The sequence below is a fragment of the Orbicella franksi genome, chromosome 10, assembly GCF_964199315.1.
Source record: "Orbicella franksi chromosome 10, jaOrbFran1.1, whole genome shotgun sequence".
Lineage (NCBI taxonomy): Eukaryota > Metazoa > Cnidaria > Anthozoa > Scleractinia > Merulinidae > Orbicella > Orbicella franksi.
In genome coordinates, this window is record NC_138154.1 from 12,092,704 (window position 1) to 12,120,040 (window position 27,337).

General features: G+C 38.4%; 1 protein-coding gene across 1 annotated transcript in view; it reads left to right on the plus strand.

Moving 5' to 3' along the window:
• LOC145500477 (uncharacterized) overlaps nt 1-22,345 on the plus strand; it is a 227,602-nt gene extending 205,257 nt beyond the window's left edge. The window contains exons 14-15 of the mRNA XM_081480006.1: nt 21,067-21,138; nt 22,138-22,345. Of these exons, the coding sequence (XP_081336132.1) occupies nt 21,067-21,138; nt 22,138-22,213 (148 nt within the window). The 3' untranslated portion in view covers nt 22,214-22,345. The remainder of the gene's footprint in view (nt 1-21,066; nt 21,139-22,137) is intronic.
• The last annotated feature ends 4,992 nt before the right edge of the window (nt 22,346-27,337 follow it).

The following is a 27,337-nucleotide window of genomic DNA, read 5'->3' on the forward strand; positions in this document are numbered from 1 at the left end:
AGTTAGCATTAGAACAACTTGATCTACACAACAAAGCAGTGAGGTCTGTATCAAAACAAGGTCAACTCCAGCCTCGCTGCCATTCAAAGACCAGGTGACTGAGCAAACAACTGTAATATGGTCTATTTAATTGTCATCTCCCAGATTCTGGGAGACACGTGACCAGACCCAACCAGGGTCTCTCCTCGCTCGCTCCAGGGGGCGGTAAGATGAGAGACCCTGGGAACGAGGTTGTGAGAAAGTGTGGGTATAGGAGTTTTTTTTGGTAGAATGTTTCATATTTCAAGAAATGGACAACAACTTTAAGTTTAAAACAACACATGTTTCGATCGTTCAACGATCATCTTCAGTTGTGAATTCGTTTACAAGTTCGGTTGAATTAATACAAGCAATGGCGTATAAGATAAAACGTGATACAATTCAAAATTTCGAAAAAATTAACGTACAATTTTAAGAAGCGCGAGGCATGTTTCATATGTTTTGCATACAGAAAAGAGAGGTCTTTGAAAACGTTTTAGTTAGAGCTTGGCTTTTCAAGTCAAAGTGTTCCTATCTTGACCAGAAGGTGCGTTTGGCGTGTCAACCATTTGTATAAATCTGAAGGTAATAACCAAAGCCACACTTAGCTGCCGATTTAAGTATCGCCTGTGTAAACCTCCAAACTTACAATTGCTTGTTTCGTTTGGACCTTTTGGGAAATGTTTTAAAGTACTGGAACAATGACTTTCCCATTATTAATCAGAGTGATTCGTGGAATAATGGGCAGTTAGCCTGTTACTAAGTTTCCCCACGTCGTTCGTTCCGCAACGCGCATCGTTCGTAAACTCGCTGGCGCGCTAAAGCGAAAAGTCAGATAACAGCACTTGAGTGCGAAACTCAAACAGTATTACCTGCTCGCAGGCAAAAAGAGAGTAAGGATGGTATACAAAACTCACCGGAAGTATAATGATGAATGAACTTCTGTAACCCGAAAGGATCCGGAGCGGAGGGGTGTTGTGTGAACTATCGTCGGACAGTTACCACTCCCCAAAAGTCGACGTAGACGAGGTCAACTCGACTTATGATTCGTCTTAAGTAAAGCGCGTGTGCGGAAAAAAAGCTATCAAATGATGGGAAACAAAAACAAAAACAAAAACAAAAAAACCCATGCTATGTATGTCTTCCTCTTTCTCTCGGTATGCGCAAAAATTTTAAGGATATACATTTTTTGGAAATGCGTATGCTTATATGTTGAGACAAGAAAAACTCCGCATATAGTCCATCAGCTGACGGGATTTTATGGCTTAAAAACGAAACTTTTGATATTCTTAAGCTTTGACTATTAAGCATCATAAAAATATATGATAGCAAGAATAGAACGGTAGCTTTCTCTTTGTAAATCGAATACTAATACCCTTTTTGTGCCTCCATCTTGGATTTTTGGGGAAGGCATCAAAGTTAAAGTGAACAAGTCGCGTTTCAAATGCAAATGTTAAACGTATTTCAACTACAAACATGATTTCCGTTTGTTTTAGTGCTTTAATTATAAGTACAGAAGGCACATGTGAAGTCACAACGCCTGGTCATTAGTGATCATAATATGACCAGTTTGCACTTACTGCTACCTATAATAATTGCAAAAACAAAACAAAAAAGATTGTGATGAACGGTTTTTATTTTTATTTTATTTTTTTCAGAAAAAAAGAGAATGCGTGGATAAATTATATGTACAAATTACAAGTTTGTTGAATAAATCCCTCAAAACATTTGTCCCGTTCCTTCCTCCAGCTCCAGTTCCCAAATAAATTATGTGGTCTCACAATTGAAAGTGCGAAAGCGTTTACTCTGCACCATGATCTGATCAATGGCGGACGAATACATTACATGCGGTTGCTCGGGTTCTAAGCTAGCCCACTATAGATATATTGTTTCATACATATTTCTTTTAAGGAACACTGTCAGTTTTGGGACCGCGCTGACTTGGGCACTAATTTTCTCACTTTGAAAAAAGTTCATCTCAACCTGAAATCAGAGTACATCTAGAAATCCGCTTCAATCTGCGCACTGTTTTGCTTGACTTTCAATCGTTTACTGAGAAACCTGTTTTTTAATTGTGATTTTGCTCATCCTATGGTGTTATTTTTTATCATCCTTGCTTAAAAGTAGCATGGATCGCGTCTCTGTGATATGCAAATTAGCTGTGAAATGGTATCTAATGCACATGTGCATCAGCTGACTGTGTCCCTTTAATCCTTTTGGACGAAAGAAAGCTGTTAAGACTATTGAGAACACTATTAATTGCGACTGCTGAACAAAAGGAGGCTACACTGATCGAGTTTACATTTAATTTGCCGCGACTCAGATGTAAACGATACAAGGCGTGGTGTGTATAGGAAGCTTCTTTCAAACATTTAGCTATTACTTCATCACAAACCTACACACACGAGGAGTTGGCACCAGAAAGCATTAAAGAGGACATCAAAGCTGTAGAAAAGCTGGTGGATCTGCTTGAGGATGTATTCAACAGTCCATGGAAACAATAAGCAGTGTTCACAGGCGTGTTCACGGGTATCGAAGTGGCATCAGAAGTAGGTGATGACTTACTGCAGGGCAAGAGCAACAGAAAGAAGGCCGTAAATGATTTTGTAGCGAACCATTTCTCATCTAATCCTACTTTAGATTAATTTGATCTACTGAAGAAAGCCTAGTTAAAGTATTTTAGGATTTGACGACGTAAGGTTCCCAATAGGGATCTAGAATTTCCTTTTCGTATGGATCATGATGTATCCCTCTGATGGCACGTCTCGGACAGTTTCGTCAGATTGACTGGAATTTTGTCTTCACCTATCCTCCTAGTCAGGTATTAGTCCACTTCCTTGGTCTCCTGCCGCTCCCCGTGGACATCCGCGAAAAACAGCAAAGCAAAACTCTCTCAGTGTGGTAGCTCAGGTGGCAGGCGCCTAGACGTAGAGTTCAACGGGTATCGCGTGTCTACCTCTGATATACAGCAATATACTTCCTGCCTATACTGCAAAGTCATGGCACAAGCTTTTCAGTATCACCGCAAACATGCCTGACATTGGCAATTCCCTCGTGTCACAGCGGAAGAAAGAAGGACAAGAAGCGTTCAGATGGACGCTCGATAACCGAATCATGTACTTGACAATCGCGAAGATCAGTGCTGGAGACTAGAAGCAGCCATGCATTTGCGAACCAGTTCCAGGGATACGGTATAACCACGAAGAGGCTGATACGCGTATGGTTCTCTTGCCATACTCGTCACGTGGGAGACAAGTGCATCATCTACTCTGACACGGATAGCTTGTCTTTCTGCTTGGTCATAGCTGAAACCTTGGAAAGTGCTGCGTGAAGAAGAGGCAAAGTCCAGAGTAATGAAATTTCTTTAGTTATTACCAGCTTGCAGAAGCAACTCGACCAAGGCATTGACAAGCCCATGAAAGCCCTCATTGACTTAGACACAGTCACACGCCGTGAAACCATCCCTTCCTTCTCTGGTATGGAGAAATTGATATCAGTTCAGCTTCTCCAATGCAGTGAAATTTACTTCCAAGATATGGCGAGAATTGGGGAGGAGTGGACAGTATCTGAAGCGATACGGAGGCACTTATGTGTCAGTTGTGTGAGCTATACTGGAAGAAGTGCCAGAGTGTGGATGAGCTGCGCTGGTAGATTGACTGCGCCAGAGGAGGGAAACTCTAGCCAGAAGCTGTTGCAAGAGCAAATTATTAGCGACAATGTGGAGAGATGTCGACACAGAGAAGGCAGTTGAAAATACAACATTAGTAGCTGAGTATTTTTGAGGTGTTTGAAAACACGGTCGTGAGCGTTTGATATATCTTCTTAATCGAGACTAAAACTAATTTTAAGAGGAAACCCAAAATTAAAATCGTAAAAATATCTGCTAATGAAGATCAGATTTCCAGACACCTTCATGGTCATGATTTATCGTGTTTAAACTCGATGAATTGCGAGTGAGTTTGGGAAGTTATAGATGAAAAATGCAAGCGAGAGCGGCGAAGAACGATATTTTACGATCTTGGCGTTTCTGTACTCAAACGACCTCTAGACTAAAGTGTATGTAGCTACTCTGATTTATGATATAGTGGTTAACAGTTTATAAAATTAGTAAGCTACTACGCGCGCTCTCATTGGTCGATAGGTGTGTTTAGATGAGAGTGTGTAAACACGGTTGTGGCGTTTTAGCTTCGCTCGTATTTTTTAAAAATTATTTTATAAAAGCAATAGAACACTTTTTCCGTGTTTAGATAGGCTCATCTAAACACTCAGGGTTTGGGAGAATTCTCGAAAGTTATACAAGCCCTCGACTACGTCTCGGGTTTGCATAACCGTCTTGAATTCTCCGAACCCTCCTCGTGTTTAGATGAGGCTATGTAAAGATGGAAAACGTGTTCTATTGCTTAAACAAAAAGGCGTTTTTCTAGTAGTATGATGTGGAGCACCTTGATGGTAATTTAGTTTTTTTCAGATAATTGAAATAGAGGTTGAATACACAAAGTAGAAAACAAAATGGTGTCACTGCAATGTAATTTATGAAGTCATCAGAGCTCGAATTATCCTCAGCAATATTGAAATAATATCTAAGATACAAATTTTTCCAAACATATGTCTAGGCCAAAAAATAGCATTCTTAAAGTTTTTCTTAGAAATCCAAGATAGCGACTAAAAGCAGGGTATTAGAAGCAAATTTAAATTTCGATTTACAAAATGAGAGCTACCATTCTATCCTTGCTATCATACATCACTACGATACTTTGAAATACTGAGTCAGAGATTAAGAATACAAAAGTTTCGTTTGTTCCCCTTAAGTGAGCCACACAACCTCGTAAGCTGATGGACTTTTATAAAAGGCCTTTAAGACCGAAAATGTATATAGTGAAGCTCCAACGAGATTGTGACGGCCGTAAAATCAGTTGTTGATCCGTCTTAGAATGCTCGGCGAAATATAAGTAAAATGATTTCGTCGTTCTTAATTTGAGTTGCAAAAGGTAGCATAATCGTTTATTCTTCATTCGTAAAGCGTTGCGTTCAAGATATACAATGTATCCGCGTGTTGACGCATATATGTTAAATATACTCGTGTATTATTTCACTATACTTCGCAATCTCATCATATACCTTCATGAGAATGTGCAAAATATATGCTAGTAATGCACGTTTGTATACGGACGGAGACAGCAGAGCAACAATGGTCGAACTCAATGACTCAAACCTTGACTTGTCTGACGGGAACATGTGTTTGGTGTGAATCAAATAAGTGGCACGTTAATGGTTTCGTTTGTGTTGTTTTCGTCTTTTGCAGGCGCCTTATGCGATTGGTACGATTTTCCGATGATCCAGAATGTATTGAAAAAAGTCGACATACTTGAAAATGACATTATAATGGAATAATTAATCCCTTATTTCAAAAATACATGCGGATATTTTCCTCAAAACAAATACTGCGCAACTTACAGTATATCCGGCGTATTGTTTGTTAAAACAACAAATAAGGAGTACATTTTCTTTTCCTCAATCTCCTCAGCATTTCCCGAATATCGAATCCTAGAATTTGATTGGCTATTTACGTGGGGCAGTTTTCGACCATAGGGACCCCAAGTGACGAACGCTCACATCCCCTCATTAAGGGTTTGGTTTACTTTTAATTACTATATATATAGGCTATGTAAACGTAAAAAAAAAAAATGAAATAAAATACATAAGATAAATAAAATAAAAGCGTCGTATATCCTTGTCACTTCTTCGATGTTACTCTGATCTAAACAAAATATGCTACGATCTGGATGAATGTCCTTTCCAACATAGTGATTAACAACGAACACACCTAAAAACGCATCAAAACTATTTACCAGTTAGACGGTGGCCCTGAATTTGCTGCACAGTACAACACGGCTGGAACACTGTTAAACAATGGCGTGTAATTTAAACAAATAGTTCAATATAAGTTTACTTTACTACTCAGTAATAAAAAACTCAGTGTGTACTCTTAAGCTCCATACTGATGCTACATATTGTTAACTTGTTTCTCTATCTATCACAGAAACCTGGAGGGAAACAATATTCAGAATTTAACAGAGAATGTTTTCTCCGGTTTACCGTATTTAAATCGGCTGTAAGTATACTGATCAATGTTTTAAATATTAATTGTTGAATTTAATTCACATAGTTCCAACTCCTACTCCTAACTTTTTCAAACTTTCCAAAGCTTTAGTAAGGTCTCGATGCCTGTTAGGTATATGGATTGACTTCTTAAATACTAAATAATACTAAATAATACTAAATAATAATAATAGGTCAATTGCAATATCTTTAAATTCTAACTTGGCGCCAAGGCCTAGGCTTACCCCTTCCCTCCCACCTTGTACGTCCGAAGGTTAAGACATGCATGATATGAGCACAGTGATTAAATGCCAAATGGGAATGGCTAATGCGAACCTTGTTGTTGATCTGCCTCTTTGGGACCGATCGGGGCAAACAACATGTTCACAATATGGGCAAAAACCTTGTAAACACAACAAAGAATGTCACATATGCTTTTTGGTCAACATGCCAGTATAGAACACTCCCTCATTCTACCTATGTAATTCTCATTGTAAATTCCTAGAGTTGTCACATCAAAGTTTCTGCTCATGTCACTCTCCTCATTTCATTTGAGTAGTGAGCGATTGTGTAGAAGTCACTTTGAGTGACAGAGATCCTCAATTCCAAATCCCTTGTCGGTCAAAACTGTGGTGTCTTTTTCCTTTATCGTGTCAAGAAAACCACTGTCTGAAGTTAAATCACTATCCGTAACCGACCCTGGGTATGTATCAGTACACATGACCAAGCTACCATATGGTGTGATCCATATGCCAGTTTTGCCAGTGTCGTGGTTCTTTAAAGAACTAAATGTTGCACCGCTGATGTCATGATTCTCTTAGGAAGAGATTCAGTTTTCAGTCCAATCACCCAGAAGTACAGTATCCTAAAATTCCTCCAGGTAAAGGGCTGAGGTCTATTGCATCGAAAACGGTACAAAAACAAACAAACAAACAAACAAACAAGAAAAGAAAAAGAAAAAGAAAAAACCGCCCAGGCACTAAAAATTCTGGACTGAGTAGAGTCACTTGTATTTGTCATAAACCCCATTATTCCTAGATGGAGGGTGTGTTGTATATTTTTAGATAGCACATTAGTTCTGTCCTCTTTGTTCGCTTTCTTTGTCCATTTTCATAATTAGGATAGACAAATACAGGGCAGGACACACTCAAAAAGACAGTCAAAGTCATTTAATGATAATCCAATCATGTACAGAAATTGTTGTGGATACAATTTCAAACAAGCATAGGAGAATGCAGACTTTTGGTTGCTTTGACCAAATTGTTTCAGTTGTTTGGCATAGGCTTCTTTCTCCGCTTTAAGTGAGCTCAATTCACGATGTAAACATTATATTTACCTGTTCTGTTTTCACTTTCAGTGTCTCTTTTAGATCCTCAATTTCCTCTCTTAACACTTTACAATCAGAGGGTTATCTTCCTTTTTATAACCCAGTCTCCTCCTTTTTACTCTCTCATTTGGCTGCCTTGTAAGAGCACGTTTGGTCGACTCCGGTTTTTGCACTTGATGTTGTTTTCTTAGTAATTTTCTTTTCAAGATAACTGTTACTACATGGCAAATCTGGAAGTTTATTTATATCCTTCCTTGTTGTAATAGTCCAGTGGGCAGAACAAACGAGATCTCGTTTGAAATGCACGCCTTTATTCAGAATTTTACTGTATGCGTGGCGTTTCTCTGGACAATTAGCGACTTCACTGAAACGGTAGTAAGTCAACTTACTATATGCTCTCAACGAATTCGTACAAAGTGTTGCATCACAGTTTCAGTGCTCGACTCCACACGTGGTAAATTTTATAGTCGGCAGGTCTTCGATATCTGTTTTGCTTCCTGCTGCCCAGTGTTTCGTGCAAATGACATGGCCATTAAAATTAACTTCATGTTTTGCTTGGCCAAGAACATACAAATGAGCATCGACAACCTCTTTTCTTTCTGAGGCTAGTTTTGTTAACGTATAGTATTCACCACCGCTTTTCCAGGAACTCTTACAATATCTCCTTGAACACTACCACTGCCAAAAATGGAAACTCTTTACTTTCTGCGATGTACTTAATTCGTCTACCACAGCGGACGCCATTTTCATTTTGTCCGCACAAATCCGTTAGCGCCAGTCTCCCGGGCGACATGAAATTAGGCAATGTGTACGACGTATAAAACAGTCTTATTATACGTCTCAGATGTATAATGCGTCCAGGTAGTAAAACAGTCGAACTAAACGTGAATAAACTGTGTAAAGGACATGGCTCCGCACGTTTTTAGTGCAATTCGTCGCTGTTTTTACTTGTTTAGCTGAAGAGATGTTCGGGTTCTCGTAGATGGTCTGCAGAGTCAGGTAAAATATTATTTCACTCATACAATGTTTTGTTCTACATTTGCGAAGCAAATGTATCGCAATGGAGTTTGCTAAGCTTCCTTTCTGCAGGGATCGGTAATTTTGTACGGTCCAGCCAGCACGGTCACTGTCACAAAAGGTCGATTCGTCAACACATGAGCTTTATGGACTATCATGCCTCTCGTACCTAACTAAAGCTAAGGCTAGTTGGACGTGTAACACCTTTTTCTAAGTAAATACGACCATTTGCGATCTGCTTAATAACGATGTGCACCAAAGTACCTTATAAATCCAAGTGGAAATGAGCATGTATTAGTCATGAAGATGGTAACCGGCTATCAAGGCCACAATTAGTTGCTTCCATCTTAGAAATACCACTGGCATTGGCATGCGGGCTTCATTGATTTTCGAACGCCGTATCGAAATCGAGACAATAAACACAAATGCTGACGGTCCCTTGGATAAAGCCACAAATGATTCTCTTCTCTTCTAAAACGTGTGATCATCAAAAATTAAAGATCCTGTAACACATGCTAGGGTCGAATTGGTAATGATTATTTGACGTGCAAATCAATACATGAAAGATTTGACATTTGGACTGCGAAGAAGGATATGAAGAAATTAGTGAGTATCACAGTCATATACACAACTTACCCAGCTGTGAAATTAAAGTCTGAAAAAAAAAATTGGGTTTGAACTGGATTCGAACCAATGACCTCTGCAATACATCTACATTTGTACATATACTGTTGCAGTGCGCAACTCAGCTATCAAGCCAACTGGGAGCTGGTAACATTGTAAGTTTGTAATATACCCGTAGATGGTGAAGAATGCAAATGAATATATGAAATATCATATATTTGAGCTGCGGAGAAAGTTCAGGTGTTTAATTTTGCAGCTGCTTAACTTATGTATATAACTGCCATGGTCATTGATGTCTTCAGATCATTTAACGTGGACGCAAAACTCTAGAGTGATTATTTCTTACAAAGAAATCAACAAAAAATCAACCGAAAAGTTTTTATAATGGGTTTAAGAAGAATCATAAGATCCAACGCTCTTTATCATTTGTCGGTAAAGCCTATTACTATTTAAATGCCAGTGTCATGTTTTCTTAGGCTATTAGTCAGATGTCAGTTAAAAGTTTCGCCTGTTATGAATTCTCTTAGGCTTTAGGTCAAGCAATTTTCATTTTTGCTGGTTATGTCCAGTATAGGCTAATTGGACACATTTTTCTCCCAGACCTTAATCGTTCAGGCAACTTGTGTCTTTGTCGGTTGTTAAAAAAACCGACGGGCTTGTTGAAGCCATCCCAGTAGATTAGTAAAATTTTTGTATATTTTGCTGGTTGGGGGCGGAGTAGTTTAGTTGGCAGTATTTCTACATTCGGTCAGTGGCTTCGTAAGGATCAATTTTGTAACAAATTGTTTCAAATTACTCGAACAATGAACTTTATCACCTACCCAAATAATGATCCGTGGAATAATGGGCAGTTTGGATAGTTTATAAAACTCACCGGAAATCTAATCGTGAATGAACTTCTCTCACAAGAAAGGATATGCGACTGGGGAGGGGGGGGGGGGGGAGGGTAAAATTGTCGTCGTCGAGCCATCACAATTCGACACCTGTCGACTCAGAAGTCGAGTCTGCTAATGTTACGTTTTAAGTGCAACGCGTATGCAGAGAAAATAAAATTATGCATTATGCAAACAAATCACAAGAGCCAATGCAACGTATACTCGTTCTATTAAAGTGTGTGGAAAAGTGATACGTTTCATGCAATCAAGTGACTCAAGAATATCGAAGCTGAAATTTTCGAAATTTTAAGAACGTTATTAGAATAAACCCGAGCTAAAGATATTGAAAACATAATTTTGTGTTGAAAATTTGTAATTAACCAAGCGTGAGGGCCGTACTGTGAGAATATCGGCCCGAGGTCTTGACGGTACGGACCGAGCGCAGCGAGGTTCGTACCCTGAAACAAGACCGAGGGCCGATATCTTCCAAGTACGGTCCCGAGCAAGCATGATTAATACGATATTTATTTCACCGAAATTGTTCAAAGAAATGTGCTACGAACACGTACCAAAAAAAATCGCAAGCGAGAGGACATTTGTGATTGAAGTAAGCGAATCAGCCACGTGTGATGTTAAATAAATCAAAAGGGTAAGCTAGAGAGTTGGCTGGAAAAGAAGAGGAATCTGTTATGTGAAAGCAAGGTCTTTCATAAACGTAAACCATAAAACTACCAGAAGATCGCAGTCGCGCGCCATCATTCGGGGCAATGCCCGGTCCAGTACATAGAGGATATTGGACTGCGTTAGAGCAAGGTGAATGGTTGATTTTGGTTATTTGCCCTTTGAACTAACTAGTAATAAAATCAAAAACATGTCTTAACTAAACCGAATAGATTCAGTCGTTTGTCTAAAAGGCAAACTGGCTAGCCAAAAAAAAAAAAAACGTCAAAAGCAACACTAGCCTTGCGTTCGTTGCTAAAACATTTCTGTACATTTACTCCGATGTGTCATATCATACTCAGTTACCTGCAGTTTTGCTCCAAAATTACCTATCGACATAAAAGGCATGATTGGACAGATACTTTGACGTTGTGTCAGCAAATTCCACTTTGTATCTAAGAATATATTCATGTATATATATTTTTTTCTTTCTAAGAAGTTTCACAAGAATATTTTCAGCACAAAATCGGCAGGAAAGTAAACATATTCAGCCTCGCCCTGAAAACAATATTTTTATATAAATAAAACTACGCACGCAAAACACAAATATGCGAGTAAACCTCTAAAATGTAAGCCAAATCAGGAAAGAGCCCATGCTATATGAATGTGTAGCTGGTGCGTACAGAAGAAACCCATGCTATGCGCACGTCGTTCTACCAGCGTTTGCAGAAATTAAAAGTGATACGTTTTCAAGGAAATGCGTATGATAGCTGTCTGTAGCTGAAGACAAGAAAACTCGACGTGTATGCTTGTGTAGACCCTGTTCTGATCTTAAACATGGAATTCTAGAGTAAGCAAGGAGTTCTAAATTTGTGTTTTGAAACGACATAACATCATATCGGAATACTGAAAATAAGTTGGCTCTTCCGCAGCCCAGCACGTGCACCAATTATTTGAAGAAGAGTTTCTCTTACAGCGGCGCCAGGTTGTGGAACAGCATATCCGATGACGTTCGTCCAGCAACATCTTTACATGATTTTAAACTTGGCATGCGTCACCACAGTTTTGAAAGAATTTTTTTTTTTAATACGGCTTTCTTGTAAAGCATCTTTGAGTGGGTAGTTTAGGTTAGTTAGTTTAGTTAGGAATAATTATTTGATCTTTTATCATTGTATAATCTTTGCTGAAGGATGTACTGTGTACAAATTAAGTTATCCTTACCATTAGGGAATATGTATATACTGACGATCTTCCCTTCCCCCTTCGCCTCCCCCCCCCCCCCCGCCTCTTTGTGCCGGGGGAGCCGACGCCGACTCGCTTGTGAATAATGCGGGCGCGGCTTGTGCTTTATGCAGTGACCCCTTGAGGACACCACTTAAAACAGAAATGAGAGCGGGTTTTCTTTTATTATTATTTTGAGGTCGTGACATCTGTCAGACCAGGGGTCAGAATAAATACAAAACAATGAAATCTCAACTTGTTTGTTGGGATGCTAAAGTGATTTATACAGATTTGCTTAAATTGTCAATTTAACCGTTAAAAAGAAACCCTTCAAAAGGTCTCTAAGCAGTTTCGTATGTGTACAGGTTCGTAAATACGAACGAATTGGAAAGGTATTATTTACGATGTAACTGAAAGGAGCGTAAAGCAGACTTCAAGTAGGAGAAATGAAAAGTACTTGTAACCTAAATTGTTTTTTCGAAATATCTTCGATTTTTTTCATCAGGTGAGGTTCCTATGCATGGCGCTATTGTCGTTTGTTTTTGCCTAAGTGATTTTGCACGCTGAGGCTTTGATAGTACTACGAAGAAAAACAAAAAACTCGTTTGAATTCTCCATTAAGATGTTATTTCAATACACTGATAGCCCAGAAAGGGAGCTCAAACTCCGAAATGTACAGCTGTTGAGACGGTCAACGCGATTGTTTTCCGTGAACTGCTTAGTGGATAAGCGAAAGCTGCATAAAAATAGAAACACAGACAACAGACGAAGAATTGATTCTGTAAAAACACGTCAAAACTGGTTTGTGCTGACTGGCATTTTGCTTGTGAACGGTGATGAGCTGAATTTTAAATTCTGCCAAAGTTTTCTTGTCGTCTTTACTTTTTTTTTCTCATCAGGCCTTTTGGCGCTTCCATAAATAAATAATTTAAGAAGAAAATATAGACGATGATTTTGCATTTTAGATTGCAACTTTTTCACTGCAAAACATTATCAGTCTAGATGTCGGTCTATATGAGAAAATCTAGACCGCTCTCTGATATCGATTTCAGCCAATCAAATTCGTTAATTTGGTAGTTCCCAGTCCTTGTGGGAGAGACCCATATGATAGTCTACGATTTTAGACGACAACCGTAAAATGATATTTTGTGTGGCCGTACGTTCACAGTGGAAAACAGTCAACCTAATGAGTTTACCACGCTTGTTAATGTAAAATCTAAAATAAAGTAACACAATATTTCCCAACGCGAAAGCACTAAGGGCTTGAGCTTGACAATTTATTAACAGACACCGTAGCTGCTTAAGCATCACAGTGAATAAGTTAAGATTTCATTGCTTTGAATGGGACATTTGATTGGCTGGATTTGAAAATATTGGTATCTATTGTTTCAGTTCTGCCGCGTACCTGATTAGCTTTCATTGTCTCGTGGCCCCGGTTTCTGTAAAGACAAAAGATTTACCTTATTTTTTTCGATTTTAAAACCCTTGGCCGTTAGTTTTGGAAGTTAAAAAGGCGTGAGTATTTGCTACGCTAACTGCGTATTTGCTACGGTAGCAATTACTTACCAGGTAGCTATTTGCTATATTGGTAGGTATTTGATACGGTAGCAAATACGTATGGTAGGTATTTGCTACAGTCGCAAATACGGAAGGGTGGGTATTTGTTACCAAAAGTAGGTATTTGCTACCTAACAAATATGGAGGGTAAGTATTTTCAACCAAACATGCGTAATTGCCGAGGTATTTGCTGCTCAAAATAGTTTAAGGTTAGGTGTGCTCTATTGCTCTACATTTGTTCGGAATAAAAATATGTAACTGTTATTTCCTTTTTGCTACACTTACATTAGGAAACTCCGTCTTTAATCGCTGGAAATAAACGGCTTTTTGAGGAGGAAAATGTGTTGGTTCTTTCGAAAGGGGAGAGAGGAAGTTAACTTATCTAGTTTCATACCTTTGCCCATTTTCTCCCTGTTATCGTATTTTATTGCGTAGCTTACTTCGTTGACAAGTGATCAGTCAAGAATGTGTCAAATTTACTGATGCTTTGAGGAAAAGGATAAAGCAATAAAGGGGTGAAATGGAAACTTCGGGTTTGTTGCTCTTATGGCCATTTAAGAAAACATTGATTTTAACCCACATACTGCTGCAGCCTCAATTCTGAATAACGAAGAGTTTATTTGAACTTCCAGGGGCTTGAAACTAATTTGCAAAGACTTTGCCTTTCAGTTAGAGCAGTTCGGGAAAGATTACGACAAGCGCGTTGATCTACGTACTGTTTATCGTATTCTTAATCAGAAGAATAGGAGTCGTTTTGGCCTAACACGGACTTGAAATTGAGCTGCCAAGACAATGATTATGACCGGACCTACATAGGCTTGATTCTGAAACACGCAGAGGTTATTTTTAAGTTAAATGGCCTTGCAACTAAATTGCAGAGATCTTGCCATCGAGTTAGAGCGGCTCGGTAAAGATTACGACAAGCGCATTACTCTAGGTTACTGTATGAAAGAAGATTACGAGAAGATTACGAGAAGCGCGTTGGTCAAGGTTATTGTTTTCTTAGTCAGTAAAGTCAGGATGGGTCGTGTTTACTTTACACCGGCTTGATACTGAGCTATGGAGACATTGATTTTGACTTACATAGGCTCAATTCTGAATAACGCAGATGGTATTTTTGAGTTCAATGGGCTTGAAACTAAATTGCAAGGCCCTTGCCTTTCTATTAGAGCGGCTCAGTAAAGATTACAAGCGTGCTGGTGTAGGTAATTGCATTCTTAGTGAACAAAATAGAGGTTGTTTTGGAGTCAGACGGGCAGCTGCGGAGACATTCATTTAGACCTGAATAAGCTAGAATCTAAAACACGGAGACTGAGGTTATTTTCAAATTCAAGGGGGTTGAAACTAATTTGCAGAATAGTGAGAGCCACTCGGTAAAGATTACGACAAGCGCGTTATAGCTAGTCTAGGGGGTCGTTTTGACTTTAGCCGGGTTTGATACTGAACTGTGGAGACCCTGACTTTGAGATACATAATGTTGATTTTGAATAGCGCAGAGGTTATTTTTGAGTTCTAGGGGCTTGAAACTAAATTAAGACAAAGAAAGGATTGCCTGTAAAGGCTCGGTTTATATTACGACAAGCGCGTTGGTCTAGGTTATTGTATTCTTAATAAAGTAGAGGTCGTTTTGGACTTACACGGACTTGATATTGAGCCGCGGAGACATTGATTTTGACGAACATGGGTGATTCTGAAACACGCAGAGGTTATTTTTAAGTTAAATGGCCTTGAAACTAAATTGCAGCGATCTTGCCATCGAGTTATAGCGGCTCGGTAAAGATTACGACAAGCGCATTAGTCTAGGTTACTGTATTGTTAGTCAGTAAAATAGAGGTCATTTTTACCTTAGTCGGGCATGATACTGAGCTGTGGAGACAATGGTTTTGGCCTGCATAGGCTTGATTCGGGAACACGCAGAGGTTACTTTTAAGTTCAAGGGGCTTGAAACTAAATTGGAAAGACCATGTGTTTTAGTTGGAGCGGCTAGGTAAGGATTACGAGAAGCGCGTTGGTTTAGGTTTTTGTGAGTAGTCGGTATTTTTTTTACACAAAATCTTGTAAACATGAAGTTTGCAATTAACACTTTGCTTCTTCTGAGTTTCACACATGATCATTGGTCAACTAGCATTGCGAATACAAAGCAATATTACAGCATTTTCCCGAACTTTAAGGTACCATGCACTTTATCAAATATCCCTTATCTTAAGAACCATGTATGTGGAAATTAGGGAACATTTCAAAAAAATGTTCGCCGTTCATCGTTGAGTTCCTGATATGTTAATTATAAATATAAATTATACTTATATTATTGCGTTCCGTTCATTTGTTAGCTTTGACATTTTTGTCGAAAAGAAAACTAGGGACGGTATAATAAACATTTAAGCGTTGGAGATAAGTATTCTTATCGGGAGATTTCATTTGATTGACATTAATCATTGGATGGTTTAATCGTTGAATTAATGATGGCGGTGTTACGCCGTAAAAATGAAACAACTAACGCAAAATGTAATGACGCGAGATGTAACAACTTTTGACCCATAATGTAATATTAGCTCGAATTGTAACAACTTTTGACACAAAATGTAACAATTTCTTTGACGCGAATTACAACAATTTTTTAACTCAAAATATGACAACCTCTTCAACACGAAATGTAACAACGCAAAATGTAACAACTCTGCTCTTAATGTATAAAGGACGAAATTCAGATAATGTATCATCGTTCTTCTCAAGCTTAGCAACCCCTGTCAGTCAAATTATACAAACCTACCTGTCATATGACCAGTTCAAAATTTTAAAAGAACGTGTTAATTATACCAGGTCCGTGTCTCTCCGTCCGTGCTCTACGGACAGACATGAACTTTATATCTGCTAACGCTAAACAAACAACAGCAAATACAAAACATGTACGAAGGCACGAATAATATACTACTACCTGACAGTCACAGTTGGAGGCGTCAGAAGTCACCTGACTTTAGAAAACTGCTTGTCCACTACCTTATCACAAAAAAGTGATCACTTACAGGAGCTGGTAGGTTGAGGGAAGTGATCGTCAGGAAAGAGTTGACTTTATTGGATAAAATCATTTGGTTTCGGAAGGTCAACGTTTTTACTCGACTTAAAATATTTTAGTGCATAGAATGTATAGAGCGGTAGAACAGCTCTCTTACTCTTGTTAAATTGCTAATTCAATTTAATTTTTGAGTTTTGTTTAATGATGGGGAAAGCAAATTTACACTGTAAGTAAAAGCAAGGGAAAGTAAGTAGTAGAAGTTGTTTAATAACCATTCTTCAGGTACCAGAGATAAAGCTTTCGAAACTCCTCCTGTGTGTATGTAGCGTTTAACAGTGGCAAGGAGGACACTACATTTCCGCCATATCCACCTAATCTGACAATCGCTTCTCCGTAACTTGTCGTCTCACAATTCTAAGAACTTGGGAATATAATGACCCTTCGCTCCTCTTGCCTGCTTTACCTCTATTACTATCGATAGCAACATGAACAGCGGTTTATTAATTTAGAATCCGAAAAAAAAATACTTCATAAGGTTTAGACCATCAAAGGATAATATTGGCTAAAGCTATGCTAAGGGTTGTTGTAGCCAAGTTTAGCCACTCTTACACAGTGATTAGAGATGTCACGTAAGCTCTACTAGTAATAATATATCGAAAGAGTTGTTACATTTTGCGTTGTTACAATTCGTGTTAAAGAAGTTGTCACATTTTGCGTTGAAAAGTTGTTGCAATTCGCGTCAAATAAATTGTTACATTTTGCGTCAAAAGTTATTACATTTCTCGTTAATGTTACATTTTGCGTTAGTTGTTACATTTTGCAGCGTAACATTCGTCACTAATTTTAGTTAAAAAGCGCTCTAGTACAACGTAGAGATGTTCTCTCGTTTAAGTGTCACTGTTTGAAATGGAGATCAGTGACTCCAGAAACATTAACCGTAGTTGAACACTACAGAAAATATAAGGACAGCGGGTATTTTCAAACAGAATCAAGGGCTCGTTGAGCCTATGACTGTTTTTGAATCCGGCGAATCAGTGAATTATCTTCAACTTAGTACACACTCACATGCGTATTAAGGACCCAGAGTTCCCAGTGTTGCAGTTTGGTATTTGCCTGTTGTGATGGTTGGATATGCTCGGTGATATTAAAAGCTGATAAAGCTACTCTGCAAAGTAGCACTTAGAATTTTATTTCACGTTGTTTTGCACTTCTTAAGTGCATGCAGAGCTGACTGCTCATTGAATCTTGTGTTCCCTTAAATTAAAAACTTCACCGTCGTTATCCCCACATAATGCAGACTTATATGACTCAGTATTGTGATTATAAATTGTTAGTTCTGATCAAATCACTATGATCAACTTTCCCTCTTGTTTTCTTCGACCAACTGAAAAAGCCTAGTTTTGGAACGAAACAGTGGACGTTAAAGCCGGTTTCACTACAACATAAGCACAAGCATAAGCATAACAGTAACAGGGGCGTCCACAACACAAGCATTAGTGCAAGCACGTGGCAGTAAAGACGCACACAACACAAGCAAAAGAGTAAGCACAAGAAGAACAAACGTTCTTGTGCTTCTTGTGCTTGCGCTTATGCTTATGTCAAGTGAGAATTTGCTGCTGTGATCGCGCGCATTAGCATGAGCGAAAGTCCGCTTTCTTGTTTTACTGTATCGAGAAGGTATGGAACCGGAAAAAGGCAATTATCAAATCTGCGCATGCCAACGTACTTATGCGTGTGTTGAGGGCGTCCTAACTTCCGTCATGCTTATTCTAATAGTTGTTCTTGTGCCGTATAAAAAGTCCAAACTTCGACGATCATCCTTAGTGCGTATTTCCTACGTAAGTGAGTATTTGCTTCCTCCGGACTTATTTCTTTGAATTAAAAAGGTCCAGAATGTGCAATGACATGCCAGGGCAATTGAATCCTTTGCAAATTTTCCGAGGCGATGCACAAAACCCTGAGAGATTTTAAAAAATGTATTTTTTCCACAAAAACTCTTCAAAACACACAAAAACAGAAAAAAAAATTGTTTGTTTAATTTAATATAGACCAAGATGCCTGATTTGGAAAGAAGTAAATTGCGCTTCTCATGTTCTCAAGTTAGACTTTTTGTCCGTTTTTCGTATTTAAGATAAAACGTGATATTTCTTCAGCGAAACATGAAAGTGGGTATTTCCTACAGAAATGCGTATTTGCAACGAAATTACATTTTTTGAAATAAATTTGTTTCAACATACAAATTTGAGGTCAAACAAGGTGGAGGCAATTCTTTATTCAAAGCGCCCACATTCTCTGCAGAAAAAACGTAAAAAAAGCAAGGGAAGGGTTTTAAAAGGCCAAAAAAGGTCCGGCTACCTTCAAAAAAAAATCCTCTTCAGATTAAGGTCGAGTTTACTTGTAAGCTAACAACAGGATATTATTCAAACTAAGCTTGGCAAAGGACCAAAAATATTTCAGATTGATGGGGGGGGGGGGGGGGGTTAAAGGGAGTTATCCTTATCTAATTGACCTTCGGATTTGGCCAAAAGCTGGATTTTATTTCAAAATTTAGGTCCGTGTACCAAAGAGTAGGTAATTGCTACGTAGGTGGTATAAGAAACGTGATAGAAATGTTTTATTCCTTAAAATTTAGTATCTTTCTACAACGGTCAAAGAATAAAGTGTTATTGTTAAGGACAATACCTATTAAATCGCTTTTTTATTTAATTTAAGGCATTAAAAACGTAAAGGGAAAATAAGCAGCAAATACCTACTTATGTTTCCAAAGAGAGAGAGAGAGAGAGGAAAAAAAAAAAACCTTCTTCGCCGATTTTGATTAGTAAATTCAAAACAAAACTTTGTCCTCAGCTTTCGGCCTGTGGCCGTAGTCAATACCTCCAATCCGGCAAAGTTTTTCTCGATACGGACATTGTAAGGAGGTCAACCCATGGGTAGAAAATTCATAACAGTGAGATTACTCTTTTAGTTTTATTACTTCCTTCGTCTATGAAATAGGGAAACAGTTCCTTTTTCCTATATCGTGTTGTAGACACACGACTGAAACTGAGGGAGAAAGAGAAATTGTTACACTTGCATTGTGTAAGCAGTTCAAAATGCGATTAGGCAGTAAATATGCCGAAGGGCACGAGACTGAGGAAAATTACATGGAAACTGTTTTAATTGTACTCGCCAAAATAAATGATCAATTCATTTTCTACACTCCTATGCTGGTGTATTCAGTCCTTGATAACTTTTATAACGTTTATAAGTTTTAAACAAAGGGAACCAATTACCAGGTTGCCTGATCTAAAATATATATGAGAGCAATTTTGCGACATGCCTTTGTTCACGGAAATTGATGTTGAACATGATATTTTGACGTGCATTTTTCCATGGTAGCGTTTTGACAGGTTGTTTTACCCAAATTTCCAATGGATCATTTACAGTGCTGAGACCATTTCGTAGTATACTAAGACAAGAATTGAATTGAAGATGGCGGATATCGATCCACGTCGCAGATCCCACATTATTTAAGTTTTGTCAAAACTTGACGTCAGTATTGATACTTGGTCACTACTAGCTAACAAGCTAACAAACAACCTTTGTTTTTCATTTCTTTTTCTTTACAAAGCATGCTATCTTCACCACGGTGCGCATGCTTGTGTCGACGAACACTGTATTCCCTCTCTCTCCCTTTGCCAAACACAAGCCACAGCTAAATAAGACTATAGGTTCCTTGTTAATGTGTACGTGTGTTTTAGTTATTACAAATTAATATTTTCCGCAGGCTTTGACAAGGACCATCATAATTAAAATTCGTCAAGAGAGATAAATGGTAGAGAAATTGATCTCCCTTATAGACCTTAGATGAATGGTGGGGGAGTTTATCTCCCCTACAGGCCTTAGATGAATGGTAGGGGAGTTTATCTCCCTTGTAGACCTTAGATGAATGGTAGGGGAGTTTATCTCTCTTATAGACCTTAGATGAATGGTAGGGGGAGTTTATCTCCCTTATAGACCTTAGATGAATGGTGGGGGAGTTTATCTCCCTTGCAGACCTTAGATGAATGGTAGGGGAGTTTATCTCCCTTATAGACCTTAGATGAATGGTAGGGGAGTTTATCTCGCTTATAGGCCTTAGATGAATGGTAGGGGAGTTTATCTCCCTTATAGACCTTAGCTTCAAGGTAATCCCTCTCAAGTTATTTTTAAACATAGTACCCAGTTCTTCGCCGGATAATGTTACCACGCGTGTTGCTCGGATGTTTTCGTGGATGCTGTTAAACCTCTTGTCCTGTCCGCGTTTGCAAAATATGCGTCACAGAGTTGGCTATTCTCAGACCGCCCTTAGATTTCCGAACCGGAAGCGACGTTTAAAGTCATCTTACGAATAAGACCTTTATGGAAAATCAGCTCTTTTTATTTTCATCCTGTCTAATAAAAGTCGTGCTTTAACACGGTGTGAATGTAATTCATCAGCGAAGCTTTGAAAATACAAAAGGTTTCAATACAGCCAAGGAAGGAAAATGATCGAGGCTCATCTCCGGTCAGTTCATATTGCAATTGACCAAATGTGATTTGGTTCGCGATTACGAACTTCAGCGGTAAAATACTCTAACCGCAATTGTTTTAATTAGCTTTGGATAAACTACATGATATATTTTATATGATTGCAGGTATCTCGGCTCAAATAAAATTCAACATATCTCCACAGGAGCATTTTCCAAACAACAGTATTTGTACTTGTTGTAAGTATATTTATAAGGGTGTTAATGCATGTCGTGCATGAACGGGGAGTAGGATTGCTTTGATGGTTCTTGGTCCAAAACGTTTGTTTTTTACCATACATTTATTATAGGGTCTTTTTTACACAGAGGGCAAATCAACTGAATGGCTATTGGTCAAGGAGTCTCGATTTCCTTCCCTCGTTTCATTTGTTGACAGACAAACTAACCTGCTTCTCATTGGCTTAGTGTGAGGTTTTTGCATTCAGTTTACCTCTGGCAATGACAGGGATTTAACAACTGTCAACCCTGCTCTGTGTGGCCCTTCGGAGTTTGAGGTCACTTTTAGGATATCTGTTTCATTACATAGGATTAGAAACTGAACGATAAATGTAAAGTAACAAGAGACTACTCAGTTTGAGACTAGAAAAGTTAATTCACCTAGAGACAGAGCCGTTTGGTCGATATTTTACACACAGGCTGCTAAAATCCTTTGCTTCTTTCCCGGGGAAGGGGAAAAGTCTACCCCCTTCATTGGTCATAGAACACATCAAATGACTATTGAAGTTTTGCATTCTGTACTCGAAACAACATCTAAGTGTTTATATCAGTAGTTTGCACGGTCGCGAAAGGAGACAGGCACTCGCTCACATGCTAATGTTACGTGACCTCATACGTTAGTTCCTGTTCGGTGAAGTTGTCCACCAGCAATTGCTTAGTCGTTTGTTTTAGTAGAATTGTGATTATGCGTTACGTAACAATTTTGTATATGCTGTAGTTTGCAAGTTCAAGAGAGAAGACAGGGACTCACTCACGTGTAGATCTCACGTGAGCTCCTAAGTGCTTGATGTAGTTGTTGTTTAGCCAGTCCAGTCCTAACACCATGATCTTAGATTGTTCGGGCAATTTACACACGGTTAAATGTTTAAAGAAAAATAACATTTTCGACCTTTGCATTATAAAAAAGGAACTTTGTTTATTTTGTTTATTTACTTATTTATTTATAATTTTTTTTTTCCGCAGGGATTTGGCGTCAAATGAGATTCAATATCTACCTACAGGAGTATTCTCCAGCTTCTTGCAGCTTTGTTACCTGTAGGTTAAAATGAAAAAAACTTTAACCTTGCTACACAAAACATTTAGAACCTAGCAGTCTCAGATTTTGATTTCTATTCCGTTTTGTTTGTGATTTTGATTTTTTTGTTCTTTTTAAAGTTAAAGTTAACCCCCCCCCCCCGGCATGCAAAGGTGGAAGGGATCAGAGGATGTATCTGAGATGTACTTTGTGATTTCGGAAGTTTCAGTAGGGTTAGGTTAAATCTGTCCTCTTTTACGGCTAGATGAAAAACGTGGGGACGGGATACGGGATACGGAGTCCCGGGGTCTGTAGAAAACACGGGGAGTGGAAAACACGGAGCTGATGTTAAATGCGGAGTCCCAGTGGAAAACGTGGTTTTTTCCGCCAAAATATGAATTTTCCTCCCTAAGATGAGAAGTCGACATTTTGTTAGTTTAAATTGCAGGGAAAATCAATTCAGCATCTCGAGGTAAAACGCGTTTCTCGATCAAAAAAGCAAATTAAACGTTTTTTGAGAAAGAAAACCATTCAAGAGCCAACGTGTCGTGCATTGGTTTTCTTTTGGGGCATTTATTTCATTTTTTAGCAGCAACTTGCGTGTGGATAACATAGGGTCTAATAATAAAAGCACAAAGCAACATAACGCACCTCTGCACGGTATTCTGTAAAGAAAATATAAACTAAGGAAATTTAATTACATACATTCAATTATATTTTTTTGAAAAAAATTTTAAAAGTAGTTGTTCGAACAGTGAGCGCTATAAATTTTTATGCCATACAAATGTGTATATTAAGTTACCACGGTTGCCGTATTTGCTCGATTAAACGCCGGTTACCTTGCAAGTAGTTCCTCAAGAAATGGCTACAAAAATTACGATAGAATATAAGGAATGAACGTCGCTCGAGCTTACCTAATGTCAAATGTAGAAATAAAATATGCCTGGACAGGCCAGGCCAAATTTGAAACAAAAGCTAGGGGAGTTTAAAGGGTTATTAATCGAGAAAATACAGTAACCTTCTTGAAATGCCAGTTCCAAATAAATTCTGGTGTTCTTTAAAATAGAACAGAAGTCGGCGCAGTACTGTAGTTGCTCGCATTAATTACACCGCGAATAATCTACACTCTTACGTATATCGATTTCGTTTTTGGTGTCGCAATACACATGAGTTTACAAAAAATGTAGCTCTAGCGAAGTCAAAATGTTATTCCCTTGCATCAACTACCGACTGGGACCTTACTAGCGATATACCACTGTCGTTTAATAAATGATCGGACTCCAATTACTTTTGTCGCATTTCATGTAGCTGTTGTGTACATTAGCCGCGCGCTTCAAACGCTCAGTTCTGCAGTCGGAAGTGAAGCTCTTAGCACTTGTATGGAAAGACTTTCTCATGGTTAAAGATACTAAGCAAAACAATCTTTATTATAACATTATACACAATACAATGCAATGTAATGCAATGCAAGTTTATTGTGTCGTACGCTTATTCAGGTGTGACATCACATGATGACCTTTTTCAAAGGTTTTGAAAAATACCTGCCAGTTACTCAGTAATAAAAAAAAAAAAATAGACGCCTTAAAAGAAAACCAAGGTAGGACACGTTGGCTCTTGGATGTCTTTTTTTCGCACGAAATGTTTAATTTTCGTTTTTTTAACGAGAAACGCGTTTCACGCCGAGATGCTGAATTGATTTTTATTGCAATTTAAACTAACAAAATTGCGACTTCGCATTTTAGGGAGGAAAGTTCATATTTTGGCGAAAGCAAATGGTACTCCGCGTTTTCCACTTAAACTCCGTGTCTTCCACTCTTGTGTTTTATACAGACTCCAGGACTCCGTACCCTGGCCCTGCTTTTGTCATCTACCCCTTTTTTCAAGTTTGATAAAACAACATTGCAGAATAAGTACCTTTTTACTGGACGAAGTTTTCATCAAGTTACGTTGTTTTCTAAGTTTATGAGCAAATGACGAAATCCAAGATTTCGGATCCAATAAAAACGATCCAGTGGACTTCAAGACACTTTGTTATGTTATATGACGTCTCAGCTAAAAAAAGACATAATAACCTTGATATGTCTTATTGAAACGAAACCCATGGCTGGGCTTCATCCCTGCCACCCCACTCCCTCTCTCCTCCCTTCCTCCAACCCCTTCCTTCCTCACGGTGGGTACGAGTTTGCTTGTAACTCTCGAGGATTAAACCTACTGACATACTTTTTTGCGCAACTTTTGTCAGATTTCTGCACAGCAACCTTATAAGCACCATATCAAATGAAACATTTTCCAACCTTGAAGACGTTGAATATTTGTAAGTATGCAAATTCAAAACATTCAAAGCACCACCTCCATTATGGACACTGTAGGTAGAAGTTTCAGTCGCCCATCAGAGACACATTGCGTCTTGGACAGTGATATAATTTTGTGATCTCGATGAATAACTTAATGCAACTTTCTGTAGCCTCAAGTAATATTCACCGCCTAGCCTTCAAAACTAAATAAAAGCTTTAAAATCTATAGTGAAATCATTCTGTCATTCTGTGCTGTCCTAGCCCCTCTAAATTCGATAAGACCTTTATCCTTCAACAGCTTTTTTTTCAATTTAATTGCTCTAGCTACCAGCACAGTTGATATCATAGCATGCTTTCTGTGTGGCAATGATTACTACTCAAGTATCGCAAATATTTTTGTAAATCCTACATGCTGAGTGCTGCAATATAGCTTTGGAATTGATAATGAAATGTCTGGATTTCACTTTTATTAGATTACTGAGTGAGAATCGTCTCCAGGAAATCCCTGATCAAGCATTCAAGACCCTGACAAAACTGAAAATACTGTACGTAAAAATTGAATCATGCTCCACTGAATTAACAAAATATACATTATAAACTGCAGAGACTTAGTTTGCATACTGTAGGTAATCGCTTGATTTTCAGTGTCTTCTGGAACAAATAGAACAAGAAAGGTTATGGGATCATCTTCTGAAATCTCCAGAAGATAAAATTTCGCATAATCTTTGGATTACTATCAACATTCTTTCACCGGCTGTTCTCGAGTGATTTTCGATGATTTTCTTCTTTTTTTTTTTTCTCCTTTTTTTTTCATACGGAGTACGATGAAGTTAGTTTAAATAATAACCTTACTTACAATACTAACATTACCTACAGCAGCAACATTGCTTACAATATTAACATCGCACGAGAGAACTAAGTCAGGCAAGAGAACGATAGCCTCAACGCTTTGGGGGTTGGGTAGTAAATATAAAATAGTGCGACTTATGTCAGTATTGCTAATCTAGTTAGAGTTACGGAAGTAGATTAAATGATCCATTTGTAAAAGTTGTCTCGCTAAAAGATTAAAAGAAGGTTACTTCTTGAAGGATAAACTTTGAAGTAACCGAATTCAGCACGGCGATATCCATGGGATAGTTTCCTAGTAACAATCGAACGTTTTCTACACTGTAAGTTGCTGACCGAGTGTTAACCCCCTCGGCTTTTGGACCAAGCTTGGGCCAAAAATACAATAGAAAAATCGAGGATCCGTAAACTTGACAATATGGACAAAGAAGATAAGGTAAGTAACATATCTCTGTTGCGCGGAGTGCCGGAGTGCCGTCTGCGATAAGCATCATGACTAGTAAGCAAACTTAGTGAGTTATGGCAACAGAGAATGATATGGTATAGATTATCGTCTCTCGGTTATGGACGTTTTTTTTCTTTCTTTCTTTCTTTTTCCTGTCATTTTTGTTCAGGTTAGTCTGATTTCATTATAATTTCATAATTCTGAAATGTCATTTTAATGTATTTTCTAGATTGCTTTCAGATAACCCTATCAAGACTATTGGATCACAGGCCTTTGCCTGCGGTTCACATCGAAAGATTTTGATGTAAGAAAGGCTACTAATTGTTATTATAGTTTAAAATTAAAGTTGTCGTTGACCTCATTGGCCAAAACTGATCACGTGGTACGGTCTTGTGAGAGCAGATCGATCAGGGGATGGAAAAGGCCATAAGCGTACTATTAGACGATTTTTCTCGCTCAGGGAAGTGGCTCAGGAAACACAGCTTTGTGCTACAACGTTTAGCACGAAGATAAAACACAAGTCACCCTCCTAAATTCTAAAGGAAAATTCATTATACGACGAGGGAATTCCTCGTTAGATTTCATGCGAAAACCCCGGCGATGTCGCGGGTGGAATTCATGAGTCAGGTTACGAATTTTCCTTGAATCGCATAGCCTTCTTTTAAATGTGCATCCACGATACGACCAGGCAGGGGCGGCACAAGCTATCTCACCGATTTCGATGAAACTTGGCCAGTTTGAAGGGGTCCACTCAAAACTACTTCAGTCTAAGTTTAAGGAAATTTGGTCAGAACCGGGGGGAGTTGACCACCCCCTAGTTTTTTTACAAACATGACCAAAAATCACCTAAAAAAATAGTCAAAAGTATAAAGCTCTACCGCTATGAGAATTCAACCAAATCTTTTCAAATTTTCAGTGAATGTTGTCCCACCCAAAGACAATCTGTTGTCTACGTTTCGTTCTTCTACGACTAATTTCTATTACACAAGTGGTCTCATCCAAGACCCCCTTCTCACCTGATAGTGAAAACTGTAAAAATACGCAAAGTTTAGGCCAAAATATCTCCAATGGCGGAGCATGCTTCAAAAAACGGAGCATATCGTCTAAAAGGTGGGACTTCATACTAACATTATCTGCAAAAAAATCTTTGGGCACGTACTGAATTATTCCACAGGAGGGCTACAAACACTTCGTCCACCACAGGGTACCCGCGTCAATTTTTATTCATTATAACGCGCAAATTCTGTAATAATGACGCAGCAACAGACAGAAAATGCCACAAAATGGTTACACACCTTACAGTTTAATGAAATAGAACCATTTCTATCTAGTCGCTTAAAAAAGAAAAATTCGCCCAACACAGGGTACCCACCGCCGTCAATGTTTTTTTCATTATAACGCGCTAATTCTGTAATAATGACATAGCAACAGACAGACGATGCCGAAAAATGGTTACACAATATAAATTTTAATGAAATAGAACGATTTCGAAGGCTTTTGTTTGTCTTAAGCCATGAAAATAACAATTAGCGGCTTAATGATGGCCTCTATTATTGTAGAAGT